The 19,148-nt window shown below is 44.6% G+C and overlaps 1 protein-coding gene and 1 pseudogene across 3 annotated transcripts in view; both read right to left on the bottom strand.

Annotated features, from left to right (window-relative positions):
* Window positions 1–15,021, bottom strand: part of RER1 (retention in endoplasmic reticulum sorting receptor 1) — a 51,854-nt gene extending 36,833 nt beyond the window's left edge. The window contains exons 1-2 of one of the 3 annotated variants that reach the window (XM_077457668.1): window positions 14,922–15,021; window positions 6,134–6,221 (exon numbers count right to left, since the gene is read on the bottom strand). In XM_077457668.1, the coding sequence (XP_077313794.1) occupies window positions 6,134–6,214 (81 nt within the window). In that variant the 5' untranslated portion in view covers window positions 6,215–6,221; window positions 14,922–15,021. Of the gene's footprint in view, window positions 1–6,133; window positions 6,222–7,318; window positions 7,464–14,592; window positions 14,750–14,921 lie in introns of those variants that run through there. The other 2 variants (XM_077457669.1, XM_077457670.1) reach the window with 2 other exon arrangements.
* LOC143934684 (U2 spliceosomal RNA) lies at window positions 11,482–11,662 on the bottom strand (annotated as a pseudogene).
* Window positions 15,022–19,148: the final 4,127 nt, after the last annotated feature.

Genomic DNA, 19,148 nt, shown 5'->3' with positions numbered 1-19,148 from the left:
CATAAAAAGGGAACTCCATGCCATTTTGCCAAAAAAAAAAAAAAAAAAAAAAAGAAGGAAGGAAGAACACCCACCGGCATGGGTTCCCTCTTCATGAGCATACCGGGCCCTTTGGTCTGGTATGGATTTTAAAGGGGAAACCCATGCCAAAAATGCGGCATGGGGTACCCCCCAAAATCCATACCAGACCCTTATCCGAGCACCAGCCTGGCCAGCCAGGAAAGGGGGGCTCCCAAAGCACCTTGCCCCCATGTTGACGAGGACAAGGGCCCCTTCCCAACAACCCTGGCCATTGGTTGTCCGGGTCTGCGAGCGGGGGGCTTATCAAAATCTGGGGGGGGGGGGGGGGGAGTGTCAAAAAGTAAAAAAAAAAAAAAATAATACGACACTCTCCCACTATAATTCCATGTAAGCGGTGTGTAACGATTTATATAGGCATGGGGCGTGGTCACCAGGTGATGTCACCCGGTTACCCCACCCCTTTATGACGTCAGAGTCCCATCATGCCCCAGGCTGTGACGTCAAATGGGCACGAGTGACATCACCCGTGACCACGCCCCATGCCTATATAAATCGTTGTGCATGTGGCATTACAGCCGGAGAGTGTCGTGTCAACATTGGAAGAAGAGAAGAGGGAAGACGACGACAGAGAAGACCGGGCCAACGCTAGTTTGTAACCTAGAGCTATTGTGGAGACCACCCATCTGTCCCGAAATTCTTCCTGCCAGACCTTTGAGAACTGCAGAAGTCTTACCCTCACTCAAACGAGCGGGGGCGCCCCTTCATAAAGAGGCCTTTAGTGTTCTGTCTTGCGGGTCCCTGGGGTTGACCCCGAAGTTTACCTCTTGAACCTATCAGCGGAGGTTGTTGTGACTGCCGGGAGGCTGATGCCCCTGGCACTGGAGAAAGAGCCCATTTAAATGAGGGACGTTTACTCTTTTTCTTAACTGGCAAAAGCGTACTTTTCCCACTTGATATTTTATGGATATATTTGTCCATATCCTCCCCAAACAGCTTTTCACTGCGAAAAGGAAAAACAGCCAGGAGCTTCTTGCATGGCGCTTCGGCTAACCAACTTTTAACCATAAAATTCTACTCATATGTATCAAGGCAAGAGGTTTGAAGAATAGAATCTCTGATTGCGTCAATTCCAAAGCACAAAGCTGCTGGCAGCTCAGCTAATTCCTGGTCCTGCTGTTCAGGGAAAACCTTGAGCCCTGTTTCAAGTGGTCTCTCAAGGATTGACATACCCCAATTGCCGCCACTGCCGCAGGTTGAGCCACTGAACCTGCCAGGGAAAAAAAATGTTTTTTTTAACAGGAATTTCAATTTTTTATCAGTTGGATCCCTAAGCATTTGCGCATTGTCAACCGGACAACTTTTATTCACAGATGATATAGCAGCGTCAATTGCTGGTATACTCCACATCTTAGTGAATTTTTCCTCCATATGATAAAGTATTGAAAACTTCTCAGGAGGAAAAAGTGCTTTTCTGGGCGATTCCACTCAGAATACATAAGCTTTTCTAGTAATGAATGGACAGAAAAGGCATGCATGATTTGCGGGGGCTTTAGTGAACCCAAACAGGAAGTGGGCTCTTCAATCGACTGTTAAGGGTAGCTTAAATGTGTAGTGGACCATTTCAGTAAAAGAATGCACCAGCAACTTCTCAGCACGTGAAGCTGAAGAAGGTCCATCCCAACGTGATTCCTCGAAGAAGAATTATCAGCCTGTTCATGGTCCCCTGGGGGGGGGGGTTCATCTTCCCCCTCCCACAGTTCCTCCGTTTGGGGAGCCTGGGTGGTAGAAGGGGACCTAATGCGTTTCTTCCACTCTGTGAAGATGTAATTAAAGCCACTAATCTTTCCTGTAAGCCACCCATAGCTGAGGATAAAACCTGCTCAGTTATATAGACAGGGGCTGAAGTGTCGGAAGCAATTGCAGCCTCTGATGACACTGATGGCTCCCTCTGACCAGCCTCTTTAGTACGGGATGGTGTTGGTCCTTAGGACGACCCCTTTGTGTCCTTAGTCTTTGCGACATTTGAACCACCTCCGCTGGTCATAGTGCCGAGCATAAAACGCAGATGTACCACCAAAAAAATAAATAAATGCACCCACTGCTGAGCAAAAGTCCAGCAACTGCTACAGCTATTAAGCTCAGCCTGATGCTTAACCGCTTCAATACCAGACACTTAGACACCTTCTTGCCCAGACCAATTTTCAGCTTTCAGCGCTGTTGCAGTTTGAATGACAATTGCACGGTCATGCTACACTGTACCCAAACAAATTTTTGACCATTTTGTTCCCACAAATAGAGCTTTCTTTTGGTGGTATTTGATCTCCTCCGGGATTTTTATTTTTTGTGCAACAAATAAAAAAAGACCAAATAAAGAAAAGAAAAAGTTTGTTTCTGTAACTTTTTTGGTAAATAAGTGTTTTCTTCTTCAATGACGGGCACTGATATGGCTGCACTGACGGGCACCGATGAGGTGACACCGATAGGTGGTACTGACAGGTGGCACCGATGGGCACTCATAAGCGGCACTGATGGGTACTTAAGGGTGGCATGGATGGGCGCCGATGACACTGATGGGTGGCATTGCTGGGCATCACCGATTTACACATTATAGGAAGTGAAAACGTGTTACATGATGGTGCCAGTCAGTGCCCATTTGTGGGCAGATTGGGCATTTGCACATGTGGATGGCCATGGGGTACATACCTGGCCATCCACATGTTGCCCACTTCCCTGGTGGTCCAGGCGGCTTCCCTGTGGTCTAGTGTCGGCATCTGGGGGGGGCTGCACTGATAAACAATCAGCGCAGACCCCCCTGTCAGGAGAGCTGCCAATCGGCTCTCCTCTACTCGCGTCTGTCAGACGCAAGTGAGGAAAAGCCGATCAACTGAAAACCTGTTTACATCGGGATCAGCCGTGATTGGATACGGCTGATCACATGGTAAAGAGCCTCCGCCAGAATGACACCGCTCCACCGATCGCCGCAATGTGGGCGTGCTGCGGCTGTTATCCTGAAGGACGTCATATAACCACTTCCCAAATGTCAATCTGCTATTGACCGGGCGGCAAGTGGTTAAAGTAACAGGGACTGGGAATGCCTGTGTCACTCACTCACATGCCACCCGTCTACTGTGTTCCTCCTAGCTGTATGCACCTGAAAAAGGTGCATTTTATATGCAGCCCGTGTTGTGGACGCTAAATTTCACCAGCGCCGCTAAGCACCATCACCCTTCCTCCAATCGCCCATTGTGCCCCCCCCCCCCATTTTAAAATGGAGCATTTTCCCTGACCGGACCACTTGGAGGAGGACTGGGGGAGGAGAGCTGCCAATGGGAACCGCCATAATGGCGGCGAAAGGGCAGCGGCATTCAGCCGCCTGATGCCATGCTCCTACTGCCTGGAGGAAAGCTATCCAGGTGGGTGGACATTCGTAGGAGGAGAAAAGCCCCCTTTCCCACAACTTTACCTGGAGGTAGCGTGCAACTTGTACACAGAGGCAAGACTGACAAGCATGGAACAGGTACGTGCTCTTAACAGCCCCCGGTGGCGACTATAGGCATAGCAACATTTACTTTAACCACTTGCTTACTGGGCACTTAAACCCCCCTCCTGCCCAGACCAATTTTCAGCTTTCAGCACTGGTGCACTTTGAATGACAATTACGCGGTCATACAACACTGTACCCAAATGAAATTTTTATCATTTTTTTTCCCACAAATAGAGCTTTCTTTTGGTGGCATTTAATTACAGCTGGGAGTTTTTTTTTTTTTTTGCATCTTTTTTTGTTTAGCAAAAAATAAAAGAAAATCATGTTTAATAGTTTGTTATAAAATTTTGCAAACAGGTAATTTTTCTCCTTCATTGAAATGCGCTGATGAGGTGGCACTGGTGGGCACTGATAGGCGGCACTGGTGGGCACAGTTAAGGCAACACTAATAGGCACAGATAAGGTGCCACCGATAGGCACAGATAAGGCTGATGTCCCGATCACGGCCGCCGGTGATCGGCTTCTTTTTCTCTCCTCGCGCTGTCAGCGAGAGGAGGAAAAATAGCCGATTACCGGCTCTGTTTTGTCACATGATTAGCTGTCATTGGCCGACAGCTGATCACGTGGTAAGCGGTTGGGATCGACCCCTTGCTCGGATCCGTGATCAGGCGAGTCTCATAGACTCGCCGATCACAGAGCGTGCCGCGCGCGCCCCTCAGGGGGTGCGCAGGCCGCTCGTGCACGGGATGACGTCAATAGACGTAGTCCTGACAAAGCAGGACCGCGCTGTAGCCGCCATTCGGCTATAGCGCGGATCTCAAGAGGTTAAAAGGAGAAAACCAACAAGAATTAGAAAAAATTCCTTAGGAATCTCCCTTACCTTATCAAGCTGCAGGGTTCTGTAGTAACAGACCCAATCTTCAACTCCCATGGTGGGAGGAATGGAGCCCCCTTTTTTGATCGGGGGGATCCACAGCCTTGGGCCTGTAAAAAGCACCCTGCCAGGAATATGGCAAAAAAAAAAAAAAAAAAAAAAAAAAATACTGGATCCCGGGGTCCAACTCTCTAAAAAGAGAAGCGTTACAGGCAAAACCTCGTTTCTTTGGACATAAAGCCTGGGTACCATTAATTTCGGCCTAGAAAAAATACACTTTGAATGGATCTGGTTGCATGGCTTGCCCCAGGAAGGAATATTACAGCAGAGCTCAGCACATCTTTACTAAGACACTGGTGAAAAAAAAAAAATATGGAGGAACTCCTGGTAAGGGGAGGAGTTATATGGAAAATTGAACTTCCCGTTTAGGGTGTGCCAGTGTCCACCACCTGAAGGGGTCATATAATCCAGTTATTACTATGGCTCTGTGTCCCATAATGTACGATAAATATGCACTGTAACATGGAAAGAAAACCGATCTCCACATCGATCCCTGCTGACAGAACAGAGCCCTGCATGGTTTACAAAGGCAGAGCTCTGTTCTGCATCTCTCGATCAGCAGATGCCAGTAGACATCCATTGGCTAGCACCCTCAGACCCAGCACAAGCCAATCAAATCACAGCACAGCAGCGTGCCCCCTACCCGGAAGTCCCGGATCGCGTTCTAGGGACGTGATCCGGCACAGGAGAGCCAATCTGCCTCCGTATAACTCAGTTATGCGGTCGGCAAGCAGATACAGGCAGTTTTGAAGCTTGGCTGCTACCCTATGAAGTCTTACTTTGCAATTGGACCACTTCTATAATGCTGCTTCTGGAATGTTTCTCAATAAGATTACGATTCATCAGGGGATCAGCTCTGATATAAAGCAGCAAAACACTGCCACTACTAAGACAGCCACCTCCATACGGAGAGACAGTGCAGAACAAAGAATCGTTTGTTAGTAGTGGAGGATCAGCTACAGGGAGCCCATAGACCATAATAATGGTGACTTGTCCTTTGCTCTCTGCCTGCCTTTTTTGGGTACGGCTTCCACAAGTCACTTCCACTTTAAAAGTTAGGCTCAGACTGTAAATTTTGAGAATACCAGCTTCCTGATTCCCCGGGTTTATTCAGAACATCTTTATATACTGTTTTTTTTTTTTTTCCCCACAAACCCATACCAAATCAAAAATCCATTCATCCCCAACATTCTTGTGGGGGAGTGAGCGTCATACCTGATACAGAACTCAGTTTCATAATCGGTTCTGTGAAATTAACCATTGGCAGGAATATATGAAATGTGGTAACTATATTCACCTGTGCAAACATGCTTTTTAATTATGAGTGGAATCATTAATGCTCCAAATCTTACACATGCACATTAAGGTTTCAGAGAATATATATATATATATATATATATATATATATATATATATATATATATATATATATATATATATATATATATATATATATATATATATATATATATATATATAAAAAAAAGTAGACACTTTGCAAAACTGAAAAACCGCATAACCCAGCTCTATTTTCAAAGTATGAGGCATTATTTATTTCATCAAAACCCAAACGGAGATAATATAACATATACACACACACTAGATAGATAGAGAAAAGACATAGTAATAAAACTAAAGAAACGATCCATGTGTTATGTTGCAGTATAAAATTCTGGCATTTACTTTGCACTTACCTGCCCTAACCTTGAGAAGAAGCGATATACCAGTGAGGGCTTGCCATGAACCGAGTCACCAATACTGTCTCCTTCTGACATTCTGTTTCTGTGTAAAATCAAAGATTGAGTTGTTACAGATAATAAATGGCATTTTATAGCTGAAAGGACGCAAAATAGATACAATTAAAAACACACCATTTGTTAAAAGACCCGGGGGGGGTAGTTCTGACGCCTCAATATTTTTTTTACCTTAATGCATTCTATCAAGGAAAAAAAAAAAAACAAACACACACACACACACACACACCTGTGCTGCAGGATCCCCCCAGCCCCCTCTTACCCAATCCGATCCAGTGACGTCTCCCTCCTCATTGGGCAGATAGAAGCCAAAATCTGGCTCTTAATTGTACTCAAGGCCAGTCCCAGATAAACTCCAGACTACTGAAAAGCCAGGATGTGACCAGTGTTAATAGTATTCATTTAGTCGACTAAAACGTTTTAGTAGACAAAATTAACACTGGATGTGACCTAGAGCTGCACGATTAATCATCAAGAATCGTCATTGCGATCTTGACTAAAGTGTTTCACCATTCTTGCTAAGTAAAGAATTCTCTCTGCTCTTCTGAAGCCACAGCCATCAAAAGAAAGGAAGAGAAAAACCTGGGCAGTCTGCCAAGACTGGCTACATGCTTCATCAGTTGAACTTAAGTATAAACATAACAATTTGTTAATTGCATAGATTTCAAGCTAAAAAAAATTTTGCTATAAAATTACTTAGAACCCCCAAACATTATAATAGATATAGATAGAGATATATATTTTTTTTTAGTAGACACCCTAGAGAATAAATTGATGGTTGCTGCAATATTTTATGTCACACTATTTGCGCAGCAGTCTTTCAAATGCAATTTTTTTGGAAAAAAAAATGTATGAATTAAAAAAAAAAAAAAAAAAAAAAAAGTTAAGCCAGTAAAGTTAGCCCATTTTTTTGTATAATGTGAAAGATTTTACATTGCGAGAATCGTGATCTTTTTAGTCTAAGCAAAAAAATAGTGATTCTAATTTTGGCCAGAATCGTGCAACTCTACTGTGACCCAAGACAAGCTTGCGAGGAGAAATTGTCTATCCTCACATTCAAATAAATAAATAAATAAAAAAAAGCAAGGATTTCCAAGATCTGTGGCTAATCTGCCTCAAAGTCACCTTCAGTAGGGTAGGAATGGCCAGAGACTCCACCGACACTGGCTTCAACAGCCATGCAACTGTAAGGAAGGATGGAAGATCAGACCTTGTGGTCGATCTGGAAGTTCATCCACCGACATGTTCACATGTTCTCCGGGGCCAGACCAGGGCAAGTCAAATCACTGGAATTCTGTCCACTTAAAACCTGTGAAGCAGATAAAAGGTATAAGCTGTAATGACAGAAAGCCATAAATGAGGAGAACTGGTCTCATGGTGTAACCCTGCAAAATTTGAGGCTCCCTGATCTCAGAGTCGCATCTGGCCAGGTTTGCATTGAACCTGTAAGGCAGAAGGCGCATGGAATGTGGACAGCATGATAACACGGAGATCAACCCAAACAGGATGATTTCCTGGACCTAGGGATAGTGCAACATTCCACAACAGCCTGTTAGGCTGGTATTTGTCGTCATGGCCCTCCAGTATAGAGGGAGGAGTGATTAGAGGGTTTTAAATGACATCAAGTGATCCGACAACTGCGTCACCCCATTAGATACTACTATTCCAATGTGGAATAAAAACTGGATAAAAGGCACTGCCTTGAAGGAGGCTACTATCTTTCCCATAACCCTCATGCAAAAGTGAATTGAGGGATTTGTTATGCTGCATGCGCACGACTGGACTTGGTCTGGCGGACAATCCGCGGACTTTGCCGCCGAGGTCCACCAGACTTTCAATCACCCCAAAAGTCAGACGGATTAGAACGTGATGACATAGAATAAGGAAGTTCATAGCCAGTAGCCAATAGCTGCCCTAGTGTTGGTTTTAGTCCACCGGACTAGCACACAGACGACCGGATTTTTCAACCAGACTAGAGTCCGTTGGAAAGATTTGAAGCAAGTTTTATTTCTAGGTCCACCGGGCTTTTGGGAAGAAAGTCCACACACTATCAAATTGTCTGACGGATTCCAGTCCGCAGTACCAAGTATGTTGAAAAATCTGGTCGTGTGTACACGGCATCAGAGTCTTGAGCATTGCAGCAACAACACCTGAGCACAAGACATTTGTCCAGATGAAGGATTACTATCACCTGGACAGTATACAGGGACGGGCCTAAATATTTCAACCACTGGACCGACTTCTGTAAATTCAAAGTCCATCCTAACCCTGCCAGAGTGTTCACCACGTGAGACACATTGGTCTCCAGCAGCAAAGTGGATTGCTCCCTCAGAAGTAAGTGTCCAAGTATCCAACAAAAGGAATATGGTGCACAGTAGCCCCAGAACCATAGCCAGAACCGTAGCCAGAACCCTGGTGCGCTAAAGGGACCTGTAGACAGGCCAAACAGCAAGGCCACAAACTGAAGGTCGCAGTCCTCCACCACAAACCTTTGGTGAGGTGGCCAAGTCAGAATGTGCAGGTAAGCACAGGTTGGATAGGCCACCAATGGCCTCACCCGATTCAACCTGAAACTTCTGCACTTGTAGATGCTTGAGGAGTCTTTTGTGATCAAAGGTGGGACTAACATCACTGCTTCGGTTTCACAACCACGAAAGGTTTGAGTAGAACACACAAAACCCTTTGTTCTCCAGAACCTGAATAATCACTCCTTTTGATAGAAGATGATTGCAGAAAAGCAATACTTAAAAAAAAATATATATATTTTTTTTTTAAAGCATAAAAAACACAGAGAGGGAAAGCTCTGGAATTCCAGCTTGCAGCCGCAAGCCCCATTTGTCCGCAATCCCACCCGGCCATCCTCTTCAAATGTCTGGAATAAGTAGAAGCAGAAGGTTGTTGAACTGTAGGCATTCGGTTGCAGAATCCGGGTACCATTTCTCTGGGTGTTGAAAAGCTGTGGAAAAATGGATCCAAATAAAGCAAATCCAGATGGAACCGTTGAGAAGCTAGCCGTTTTTGTGCACAAAGCTGCACAGACAAGAGCATCACCCAAAACACTTGCAAAAAAACTGAAAAGGTTTTGTAAAGTTTTTTTTTTAAATAAACAAACATGTTATACTTACCTACACTCTCTGTAAGGGTTTTGCACAGAACAGCCCCTATCCTCCTCTTCTGGGTTCCCTCTTCGGTGCTCTTGGCTCCTTTTCTCAAGTGCCCCCACAGAGAGCCGCATTCCATGGGGCACTCATGCGGGTGCGCTCCCAAGTCCCACTGCTGCATCCATTGACCGCCAGCAGGACTCGCCACCACCCCCCCCCCCCCTCTGTGTCATTGGATTTGACTGAAAGCAGAGGGAGCCAATGGATCCCGCTGCCATCAATCTATCCAATGAGGACCTGAGACAACAGCTGGAGCTACGCTACTCATCTGTCCCACAGGGCTTCTGCACTACAGAAGGTTTTTCACCTTAATGCATTAGAGTGAAAAACTTTGAGAGTTTACAACCCCTTGAAGCTCTGCCTAATGGGGAGGGATTATGCCTGTCTTTTTTTTTCTTATTGTACTAGATATGAAGATGGTGTCCTGTGATGTTCGTTAAAGAAAAAATATTTTTTGAAAACCGCACAATGACAAGAGGTTACCTCTAATGATTAGTATTCTGTTCACACAGCTTTGCTCTGTGCTGTACAAATAATAGTTTCATTCAACCACACACATCACTCTTCTTCTGGCGCTGTGATGGACAGCTCTGTCTATAGTAGATTGAACTATCATGTTGTTCACTCTACCCTCATCCATTAAAAGGGTATTGTATTGTTTTTACAGAGTCCTGGGCATTCTGTGAATGAACTCCCCTCATCTGTTACAGATCTGAGCCCTGCCCACTATAGTCCTAAATACAACATCCTCTCCAACCACTGACAGACTCACTGGACAGGGAGATGACAGATGAATGGGACTTACTCCCAAATTCAAGGAAGTGAAACACTTTAAAATGTGAAACCTCTTTCCGGGGGTGAAGTGGAATAGAAGAATTTTTCCTAGCTAGCAAAAGATAATAGTAGGTACCTTGCGGTACATGTTCTAGGAATAGTTCTATGGAGAAAACCAAAACCCTTTCTTACAGTGGGACTGCCTCTAAATTGCAAGGGTTAAATGCTTGTTTACATGTAGGGTACCAGAAAAAGTTTTATATACCTGATCCCCAGCAGCCGGCACTCATCTACACTCTGGCTTGTGGACTGTCCCTTAGAACCATCACATCCAACACAGAGCCATGTGCCTATTTTCGTTTTTTTTTTTTTTTTTTTTTTTAAAAGGAGCTGTAAAGTCTCCAGGTATTCATCTTAACGCGTCAAGGTGAAAAAACTTTTGTGGTTCAGCTGCCCCCAGAATCCCCCTTTTAATTACCTGAACCCGATCTTTCCAGCGATGAGAACGAGCCCAGTCGCTGTCTCTGGTCCTCATCGGATAGATTGATAGTAGCAGGTGCCATTGGCTCCCGCTGCTGGCAATCAAATCCAGTGACATAGGAGCATGCCCACACAAGTGCCCCCATGGAAATCGGCTCTCGGTGGGGGCACTCCATGCGAAGGAGGAACCAGGAACGCCACCAGGGGACCCAAGAAAAGGAAGATCGGGGACACAGGAGTCAAGTATACGTTTTTTTTTTTTTTTTAAAAACTTTTACAAATCACTTTAAATCAAGCTTGTGGTGTGCAAAAACGCCAAAATGAACATAAAAAGTATATGTGAACATACACAAAAAAAAGTGCATTTAGGGGTGTGTCATACGGTTCCCTCCTTAAGAGGAAGGACCCTTCCCCGACCTCCCAATGTACAGGACTCCTAACAGGACTCCTAACAGGGGAAAAACACTCTGGGGTCCACCTAGCCAAAAGACCCCGTCTGTATGATCAGCCGAAGCTGACCAACAAGTACTAGGCGAAGGACTTTCCTGAAAAGAAACCCCCCCTCCCCAAGGCAGGGAAGGAACCTAAGGGCCACATAGCTTTCCCCTAGAGACTCAAGGGTAGGCCTGGAGACTTATACTATACCATCCGGGAGTTAAATTAAAACACACATATTAAAATGCAGGTGAGACACGGAGAGAAAAACAAATAGATGAAAATAACAATGGCTAAGCCTTACCTTGGGTTTCAGCCAAAAAGCACAGCCCATGAAACGAGGTGCAGAAAAAAGCAGGTGGTGTTGTGGCCTGCTCATTTTCACAATGGGGTCCTAAACCCATAATGATACTTTATGCCAAGGCCTCCACCTTACCTACTGGGTGGTTAATTTAGATTCCTTTTCGCTAGGAAGACCCCTCAAGACCCCATGATACCAGCAGGGATAAAACAGTCAGCCATCCATGGCAGAAGGCTAGAATGATGGCAGCGCACCCCTACTGGACACTGATAAGAACAGACACTACACGTGATCTAAGCCAAAAGGCTAAGACGTGATATTTGTCCTGCACTGTACTTGATGTCAGAGGACATGTGACCAATGGAGCGCAAGGGAGAATAATCTGTGAATGCCAGTCTAGCACTGTTGAGGGAGCCTGAAAGAGTGGGAGCACGAGTAAGAAAAAATTTTTGTTTTGGTACCCTGAGCCGAAGGTTTGCCCCCCCCCCCCCCTCCTCCCCCTACAGTCTTTTGGGACACATCACAGGTCCCAGAAAAGTATGGGACCATTCACAAGGCACAGTAAAGCTGCACAATTATTCGTAAAATAAATAATCGCAATCTCGATTCAACCCCTCTGACAATCCCTATTGCAGAGTTTGCCGATTCTTTCATTTAACAAGTGGAGAGACTTATCTGCTCTCGCAGCTGTCAAAAGACAAAAGAAAACATCTGGGTAGTTTTTAATATGAAACACTGTAACCAAGTTTCCTTCTTAGATCAAAAGGGATACACTTCTGTTTGTAAAGAAAAAAAAAAAAAATGGGCAGTCTGCCAAGTTTTCAACAACATGGAAATGCAGGAAGTTTAACCACAAAGTCTAAATCTTTTTCTGACACTTCTTTCTTAAAGAGGAGTTCCCCATAAAAAAAAAAAAGTTAAAAAGAGTCAGCAGCTACAAATACTGCAGCTGCTGACTTTTAATAAATCGGACACTTACCTGTCCCAGGGTCCAGCAATGTGGGGGAATGAAGCCCCGCTCGTTCCCCCCCTCCACTCGGCGGCATTCTTACTGCGGGCACCCGGCTGTGGCTTCACAGCCGGGCAGCCACTGCGCATGCAGCACAGTGATTGGCTGCACAGTCATCTGGGACATGTCACGTGTCCCAGATGACTGACAGGAGGGAGGGAGCCCTTCCTGTGCCGAGGGGAAGTGATGTCACCAGCCCAGGCACTGAAGGAGGCAGACTACGAGGGATCGTGATCTTGACTAAAGTGTTTCAGAATTCTTTCTATGCAAAGAATTCTCTCTGCACTTCTGAAGACACAGCCCTCAAAAGAAAGGAAGTGAAAAACCGGGCAGTCTGCCAAGAATCAAAACATTCTTTATCAGTTGAACTTAAGTATAAAACATTGTAACAATTTGTCAATGGAATAGACAAATGCAATTTTTTAGTGAATAAAAAAAAAAACAAAAAAAAAAAAACAGTAAAGTTAGCCCGTTTTTTTTTTTTTTGTATAATGTGAATGATTTCACGTCAAGAGAATAGCAATCTTTTTATTCTAAGCAAGAAAATTGTGATTCTCATTTTGGCCAGAACCGTGCAGCTCTAGTGTGCTGTAAACGTCAGATTAGCCCCAAGTCTTGCAACTTCAAAAATGCAGGGTTCTTACATCTATACACGCTGTAGCTGGTGGTTCCACTATGAGAATGAAGCGCATACTTGGGTGGGCCTCTTCAAGTAACTACGTCCGCAGCACAGGAGGGCCTATGCTGGTACTAGGAGGTGGCACCTGAACATCAGTGATTTAGCATGGACTTCTCCAAAACACCATGGAGGTGCACGGACCACGAGCCCGGAGGTGCACGGACCACGAGCCCGGAGGTGCACGACCAGCTTTTTAATTGAAAGTCTAGGGCACTTTGAATTACAGCCTTAGGCAAGCCGTGGACGGTATGAATTTCTTTCCTGCAGCCACAGCTTCCAGGAAAGAAATTTTCTTGATTGCTCCATTAGCACAGACAGCGCTGACAGGAATCCCTCCTGCTGAGCTATTGTCTGTTCACCCAACCCCACCAGGAGAAGACAGTAATTATCACTAGCAGCCACTTGGAGCCGCTTGAGATAATTGGAAGCGAATCTGGTGGCTGGTTGCTCCCAGGTTGATCGACCAACTTGCTACATTCAGCCTGACCATTAATAGTTCAAATCTTGGCTGGTTTCTGCTGAACCAGCCAATATTTGAACCGTGTATGGCTGGCCTAAGGCAGTAGTTGACTTGTAAAGGCACGGTGACCCACAGGAGCATCCTCCAGTCCCAGCCTACATGCATTCCATGTGACCATCTTCTGGGTGCCACTAAAAATGACATCATGTACCCACCCTTGGATGCATTCCTAGGGCTGCCCATCCCTGAAAAATGAAACACTCTTATCCTTTACAGCCAAGGAAGCTGCCATCTTAACCCGTTTGATCTGCAGTTGCCATGGTGCTGTATATGTGATCAGTTATGACACTGGCCATTTGATGGCTTGTCAGTTGAGAGCACAAACTGACATTTATCACTCACAATGTGCCTTGGGTGTACATAACCGTATTCCTGTGGAGGACTGTGTTAACCCTCACAGGGATGCACAGGTAGTCCCATTGCTGTCAACTGGGATGCAGCAGCTGCACTGACAGCCATTGCTCCTAATGTGACATCCCATTGGGTGCACAGCCCTAAATACAAGCAGGTGACACTCAGGTGGATGTCACATTGGGAGCAGTGGCTGTGTCCCTGCAGCCATTGCTCCCGATTCCTCTTATACAGCAGCAGGACTGCCGACATGGAACACCTGTACATCCCCGATATGGTAAACACAGCCCTCGGCGGGCGTGTGGTTATGTACTCCCCCGGTGAATGGGGTCTGTTTCGGGAAACCATTAAATTGATGGGTTAAGCTCCACTGATTAAAATGTCACTCTGAAGTACTAAAAGGAGCCTACATCCATGGCAAACACAGGATGTAGATGACATCACAGCACACCTCAAGGGCACACACAGCCCCCACCCTGTACACAAAGAGGGGTGCTGGGGGTCCCCCCCATCTCCTCTACTCCTATGGGGGAAGGGGGACTGCAGCAGTTCCATGCCTGGAGCACAATGCAGGCCCCCTTCCCCCCATGTGACACCTCCACCCTGAACACTGCAATCATGGGACTCCAGGTACTGCTAGAGGGCAAAGCACACATTGTACGAACACATGACACTGAGACCAGCCTTACCGAGGAGAGACACCGCACACAATACGAGCTTCCTGACCCTTCTTCTACAGGCCCCGGGGAGGCTGGGACATGTAGTCCACTCGTACTACCTTGTAATCAAAGTAGGCTGCGTCCTGACTACACCTCCCAGCATGCTTTGCCACTGACCAACTCACTTCCGCCTCTCTCTCAATAGACGCCGACGAGGCAGGGCGAGGGTCGCTGGAATGGGGTGACAGGAAGTAGCCATACGGAGAAAACCGTGATATAATGGCGCTGCTCTATGTGTGACGTGTACAGTGAGGGACGGCGTGTGCTCGGTGACCGGGAAAGGCCCAAACGGCTCTTACCTGCCTTCTCCTGCCCGACTCGGAACTGCCAAGAGCTCCCGAAGCTACACGTCACTGGTCCCGCCCACCGGCAGACAGGCGTGAGCAGCCGAGCACTGTGCCCATCCAGCCATCAATTGCTTTAGGCTGTTCTAGCTGTATGGCTCCTGATCTGCTGCTGCAGAGGTTTCAGATGAATGGAGCATCAAATAAAAGTTGTACATTTTAAGCATTAATCATTTACATTTTTTTTACAGTAAGTAAAGCTTAAAAAATGATGTATGCGCGTGTGTATATAATATATATACACATACATACATACATACATACAAGGTGTCCCAAAGTCTCTATACATAAGAAAAAGTAACAGACTCATAATTTATTTTGCATTATATTTTTAATTATTATTCAATTATTATTTTGTAGTGAATATTTTGTTAATAAAGGTACATTAACAATTTACCATTTTATATATATATATATATATATATATATATATATATATATTTATATATAGTAGAACTGCACAATCCTGGACAAAATGAGAATCACATTCTTTTTGCATAGAATAAAGAGATCACGATTCTCGCGGCGTAAAATCTTTCACATTATACAAAAAAAATTGGGCTAACTTTACTGGTTAGTTTTTTTTTAAATTCATTAAAGTGTAATTTTTTCACACAAAAAATTGCATCTGAACGACTGCTGCGTGAATACAGTGAGACATAAAATATTGCAACAACCACCATTTTATTCTACTAAATATATATATATATATATATATATATATATATATATATATATATATATATATATATATATATATATATGTTTGGAGGTACTAAGTAATTTTCTAGCAAAAGAAATAAAATAAAAATTTTAGCTTGAAACCAACAAATGTCAAAAAAAGGTTTAGTGTTTAAGTGGTTAAAGTTCCCTCGTTTTTCACACCAAAGTATATTCCTTTGATATAAAGGACAAATTGTTACAATGTTTATACTTAAGTTGCACTGCTAAAGAATGTTGCTATTCTATTTTTCCCCTTTCTTTTGACAGCTGGGCTTTAGGGAAATACTTTTTTCAAGATCGCAACAGGGAAAAAAACGCAAAAACTATTCTTAACGATTAATTGTGCAGCTCTAATATAAATATATTGGATATACTTGTAAAAAAGATCATCTTGATGTAAAGGATTAATGTATGTAATTATTTTTTTACTTTTAATTTTATTAACTTGTAGTTGAAAGTATTTGCTTTTTTTTTCTGTCTATATGGTTTAACTGGGTAAATGAAATATGGGGGAAGCAATGGAATTGCAATGTACTTTTAGAAGCCTCACCCACCAGACCTTTATAAACCCACTTTCTCTGTGTCCCCCTGCCAAGGAGCACCCTTTGCTCTGCAGTTGTAGCCTTGTGTAAGCTCTGTGTCCAATGATGTTGGAGCTTACACAGGGTTGATGATATTATCCTGCCAATGTGACAGTGTTTAGACTTGGCAATCAGGCCTTAGCACTGCGCCATGAAAGGAGGTCAGGCGCTCCATCAATAAAGGAGTAGTGAAGTGGAGGAGGAGTGTGGCGCTGGTGAGAATACATGAGCCTGAGGGTGATCACAATAAGCTACAAGCCCCAAAACATTTCAGGCTCGTTTTCCAGGATTGCCCCCTTTAGAACCCTAGAGATGCCCTGGCTTTAAGACCCCTCTCATACAGATGCAGACCATTTGGCTGGTTTTCATCCATCCACTGACAGATGAAAAACGGACATCAATGCATCTCTATGGAAAACCATCTAAATAGATGATCTGTTTACACCCGCTTTTGTCAACATCTGTTTTTTGTTTTTGTTTTTTAATGGAAGAAAAACAGATTGGACGAAGAAAGCATGTGAACGGACAAACAGTCAATTTTTGCATGGAAAAATGGCTCCAGGACTCAAGTGGTTAAGGACTTTAGCTGGCAGATGTAAAAAATGGATGAAAAATGAACGAAAAACTGATGTAAACTTCATCCATTTATTCTATGAAAAAAAGTGAGCGAACTGATGAAACGAGCGGTCCGCATGTGTGAAAGGGGCCTAAAGTGAAACTCCACTCCCCTCCCTTCTAGTAATGTGGCATCTGCAAGATCCCTCTCCAGCACTGATAACTTCTCCCAGTCTTCTCCTGGGTTTGGAATCTAAGCTCGTATTAATTGGCCTTGCTCAGTCTTCTTCCATGTTCAGGATCTTCAATCATTTTGATTGGCCATTCCAGGATGACATAACTCCCAGACATGCTCTAGAGTTCATTCATCCCCGCAGGTGCAGACATTGTACACTGAGCTGCGCATACACAACGCAGTGTGCACTAAAAAGTTGGACAGAAAGGTAAGAATCCTTTAATGTAAAAGTGACCTAGTGTGTCTCTTCTGTTATACAGCGCTTCCCTGTTCATCATGTGTACATTTTACTTAAAGAAGAACTAAAGGCAAAACATTTTCTGTTAGCTTTGTATAGAATGGACAGGGATTAGAACACCTGCCAGGTTTTTATTGCTGTCGATGTTCATGTTAGGGAGATTCACCCTCTCTGTTTGTCATATTTTGGGTTGTCACAACCTACCTAGTTCTGATGACCCTCACCTCCTTAAATCCCCTTTCATATAGCTGCTGGAGAGGAGCAAAGGGCAATACTATAAAGTGTCAACTGAGTGGCAGCTCTAAGACTGCTGACATGACATCCAAGATGGCAATACCCAGTGGCAATCTCAGGGATTTAGGATGTCTACACAAGGGGGTCTTTAAACACCTGCTGACCGCTGCACGCCGATATAGGTTGGCACAATGGCAGTGGTGGGCAAATGGGCATACCTGTACATCTCCTTTAAGAGGCAGGGATTGCAGGTGCCCACGCCCGCTGTGTACAGCGGGACCGGCGGACTCGATGTCTCTCCTGGCAATCGTGTCACGGAGCCGCAGAATGGGGAAGTGCTAAACAAGGCATGACAGAGATCACTGCTCTCTGTCATCGGGAGCAGTGATCGCTGTCATGTGAATTGAAGCCCATCCCCCCACAGTTACAATCACTCCCTAGGACATACTTAACCCCTTCATTGCGCCCTAGTGGTTAACTTCTTCCCTGCCAGTGTCATTTACACGGTAATCAGTGCATTTTTATAGCACTGATCGCTGTATAAATAACAATGGTCCCAAAATAGTGTCAAAAGTGTTCGATGTGTCCGCCATAATGTCGCAGTCCTGATAAAAAATCGCAGATCGCCACCATTACTTGTAAAAAAAATTATAATAATAATAATGTCCTAAAACTATCCCCTATTTTGTAGACACTATAACTTTTGCGCAAATCAATCAATAAACGCTTACTGAGATATTTTTTCTTTTTTTTTACTAAAAATATGTAGAAGAATATGTATTGGCCTTAAAGCGGGATTCCACCCTAAAGTGGAACCTCCGCTGATCGGATCCCTCCCCCCCTCCGGTGTCACAATTGACACCTTTCAGGGGGGAGGGGGGTGGAGATTCCTGTCAAAGACAGGTATTTTCACCCACTTCCGGGCATAGACTCCCGTGGGAGTCTATGCCATTTCCTGCCCTGCCGCGCTGTCTGCTGGGACACACACGGGTCCCAGTGACAGCGCGGAGATTTCCTATTGCGCGGCGCGGCTCGCGCATGCGCAGTAGGGAACTGGGAAGTGAAGCCGATTCGCTTCACTTCCTGATTCCCTCACCTAGAATGGTGACTGCAGCAGCCGAGAGCCGAGCGATCGATCGGCCTCGGCTGCCGGCATCGCTGGAACCCGGGACAGGTGAGTGTCCATTTATTAAAAGTCAGCAGCTGCAGTATTTATAGCTGCTGGCTTTTAATATTTTTTTTTTTGGTGGAATCCCTCTTTAACTGAGGAAAAAAAAAATTATATACTTTTGGGGGATATTTATTATAGTCTTATATGGTCTTTTTTTGTTTATAGCGCAGAAAATAAAATCCGCAGAGTTGATCAAATACCACCAAAAGAAAGCTCTATTTGTGGGGAAAAAAGGGCGTCAATCTTGTTTGGGAGCCACGTCGCACGACTGCGCAATTGTCAGTTAAAACGACGCAGTGCCAAATCACAAAAAGTGCTGAAGTGGTTAAAGGGTGGTGCACCTAGCAACAGATTGTAATATTTTTCTCTTGGCAAATATAAAGGTCACTATAAGGCACGTCATCTGTCACTGGTAATGTCATCATGGGGACATCACACCGCTCCC

The sequence above is a fragment of the Lithobates pipiens genome, unplaced genomic scaffold, assembly GCF_037356315.1.
Source record: "Lithobates pipiens isolate NorthernLeopardFrog02 unplaced genomic scaffold, aLitPip1_a1.2 Scaffold_27, whole genome shotgun sequence".
NCBI lineage: Eukaryota > Metazoa > Chordata > Amphibia > Anura > Ranidae > Lithobates > Lithobates pipiens.
The sequence above is the reverse complement of the archived record's forward strand: the minus strand, read 5'-3'. Positions and strand labels throughout refer to the sequence as shown.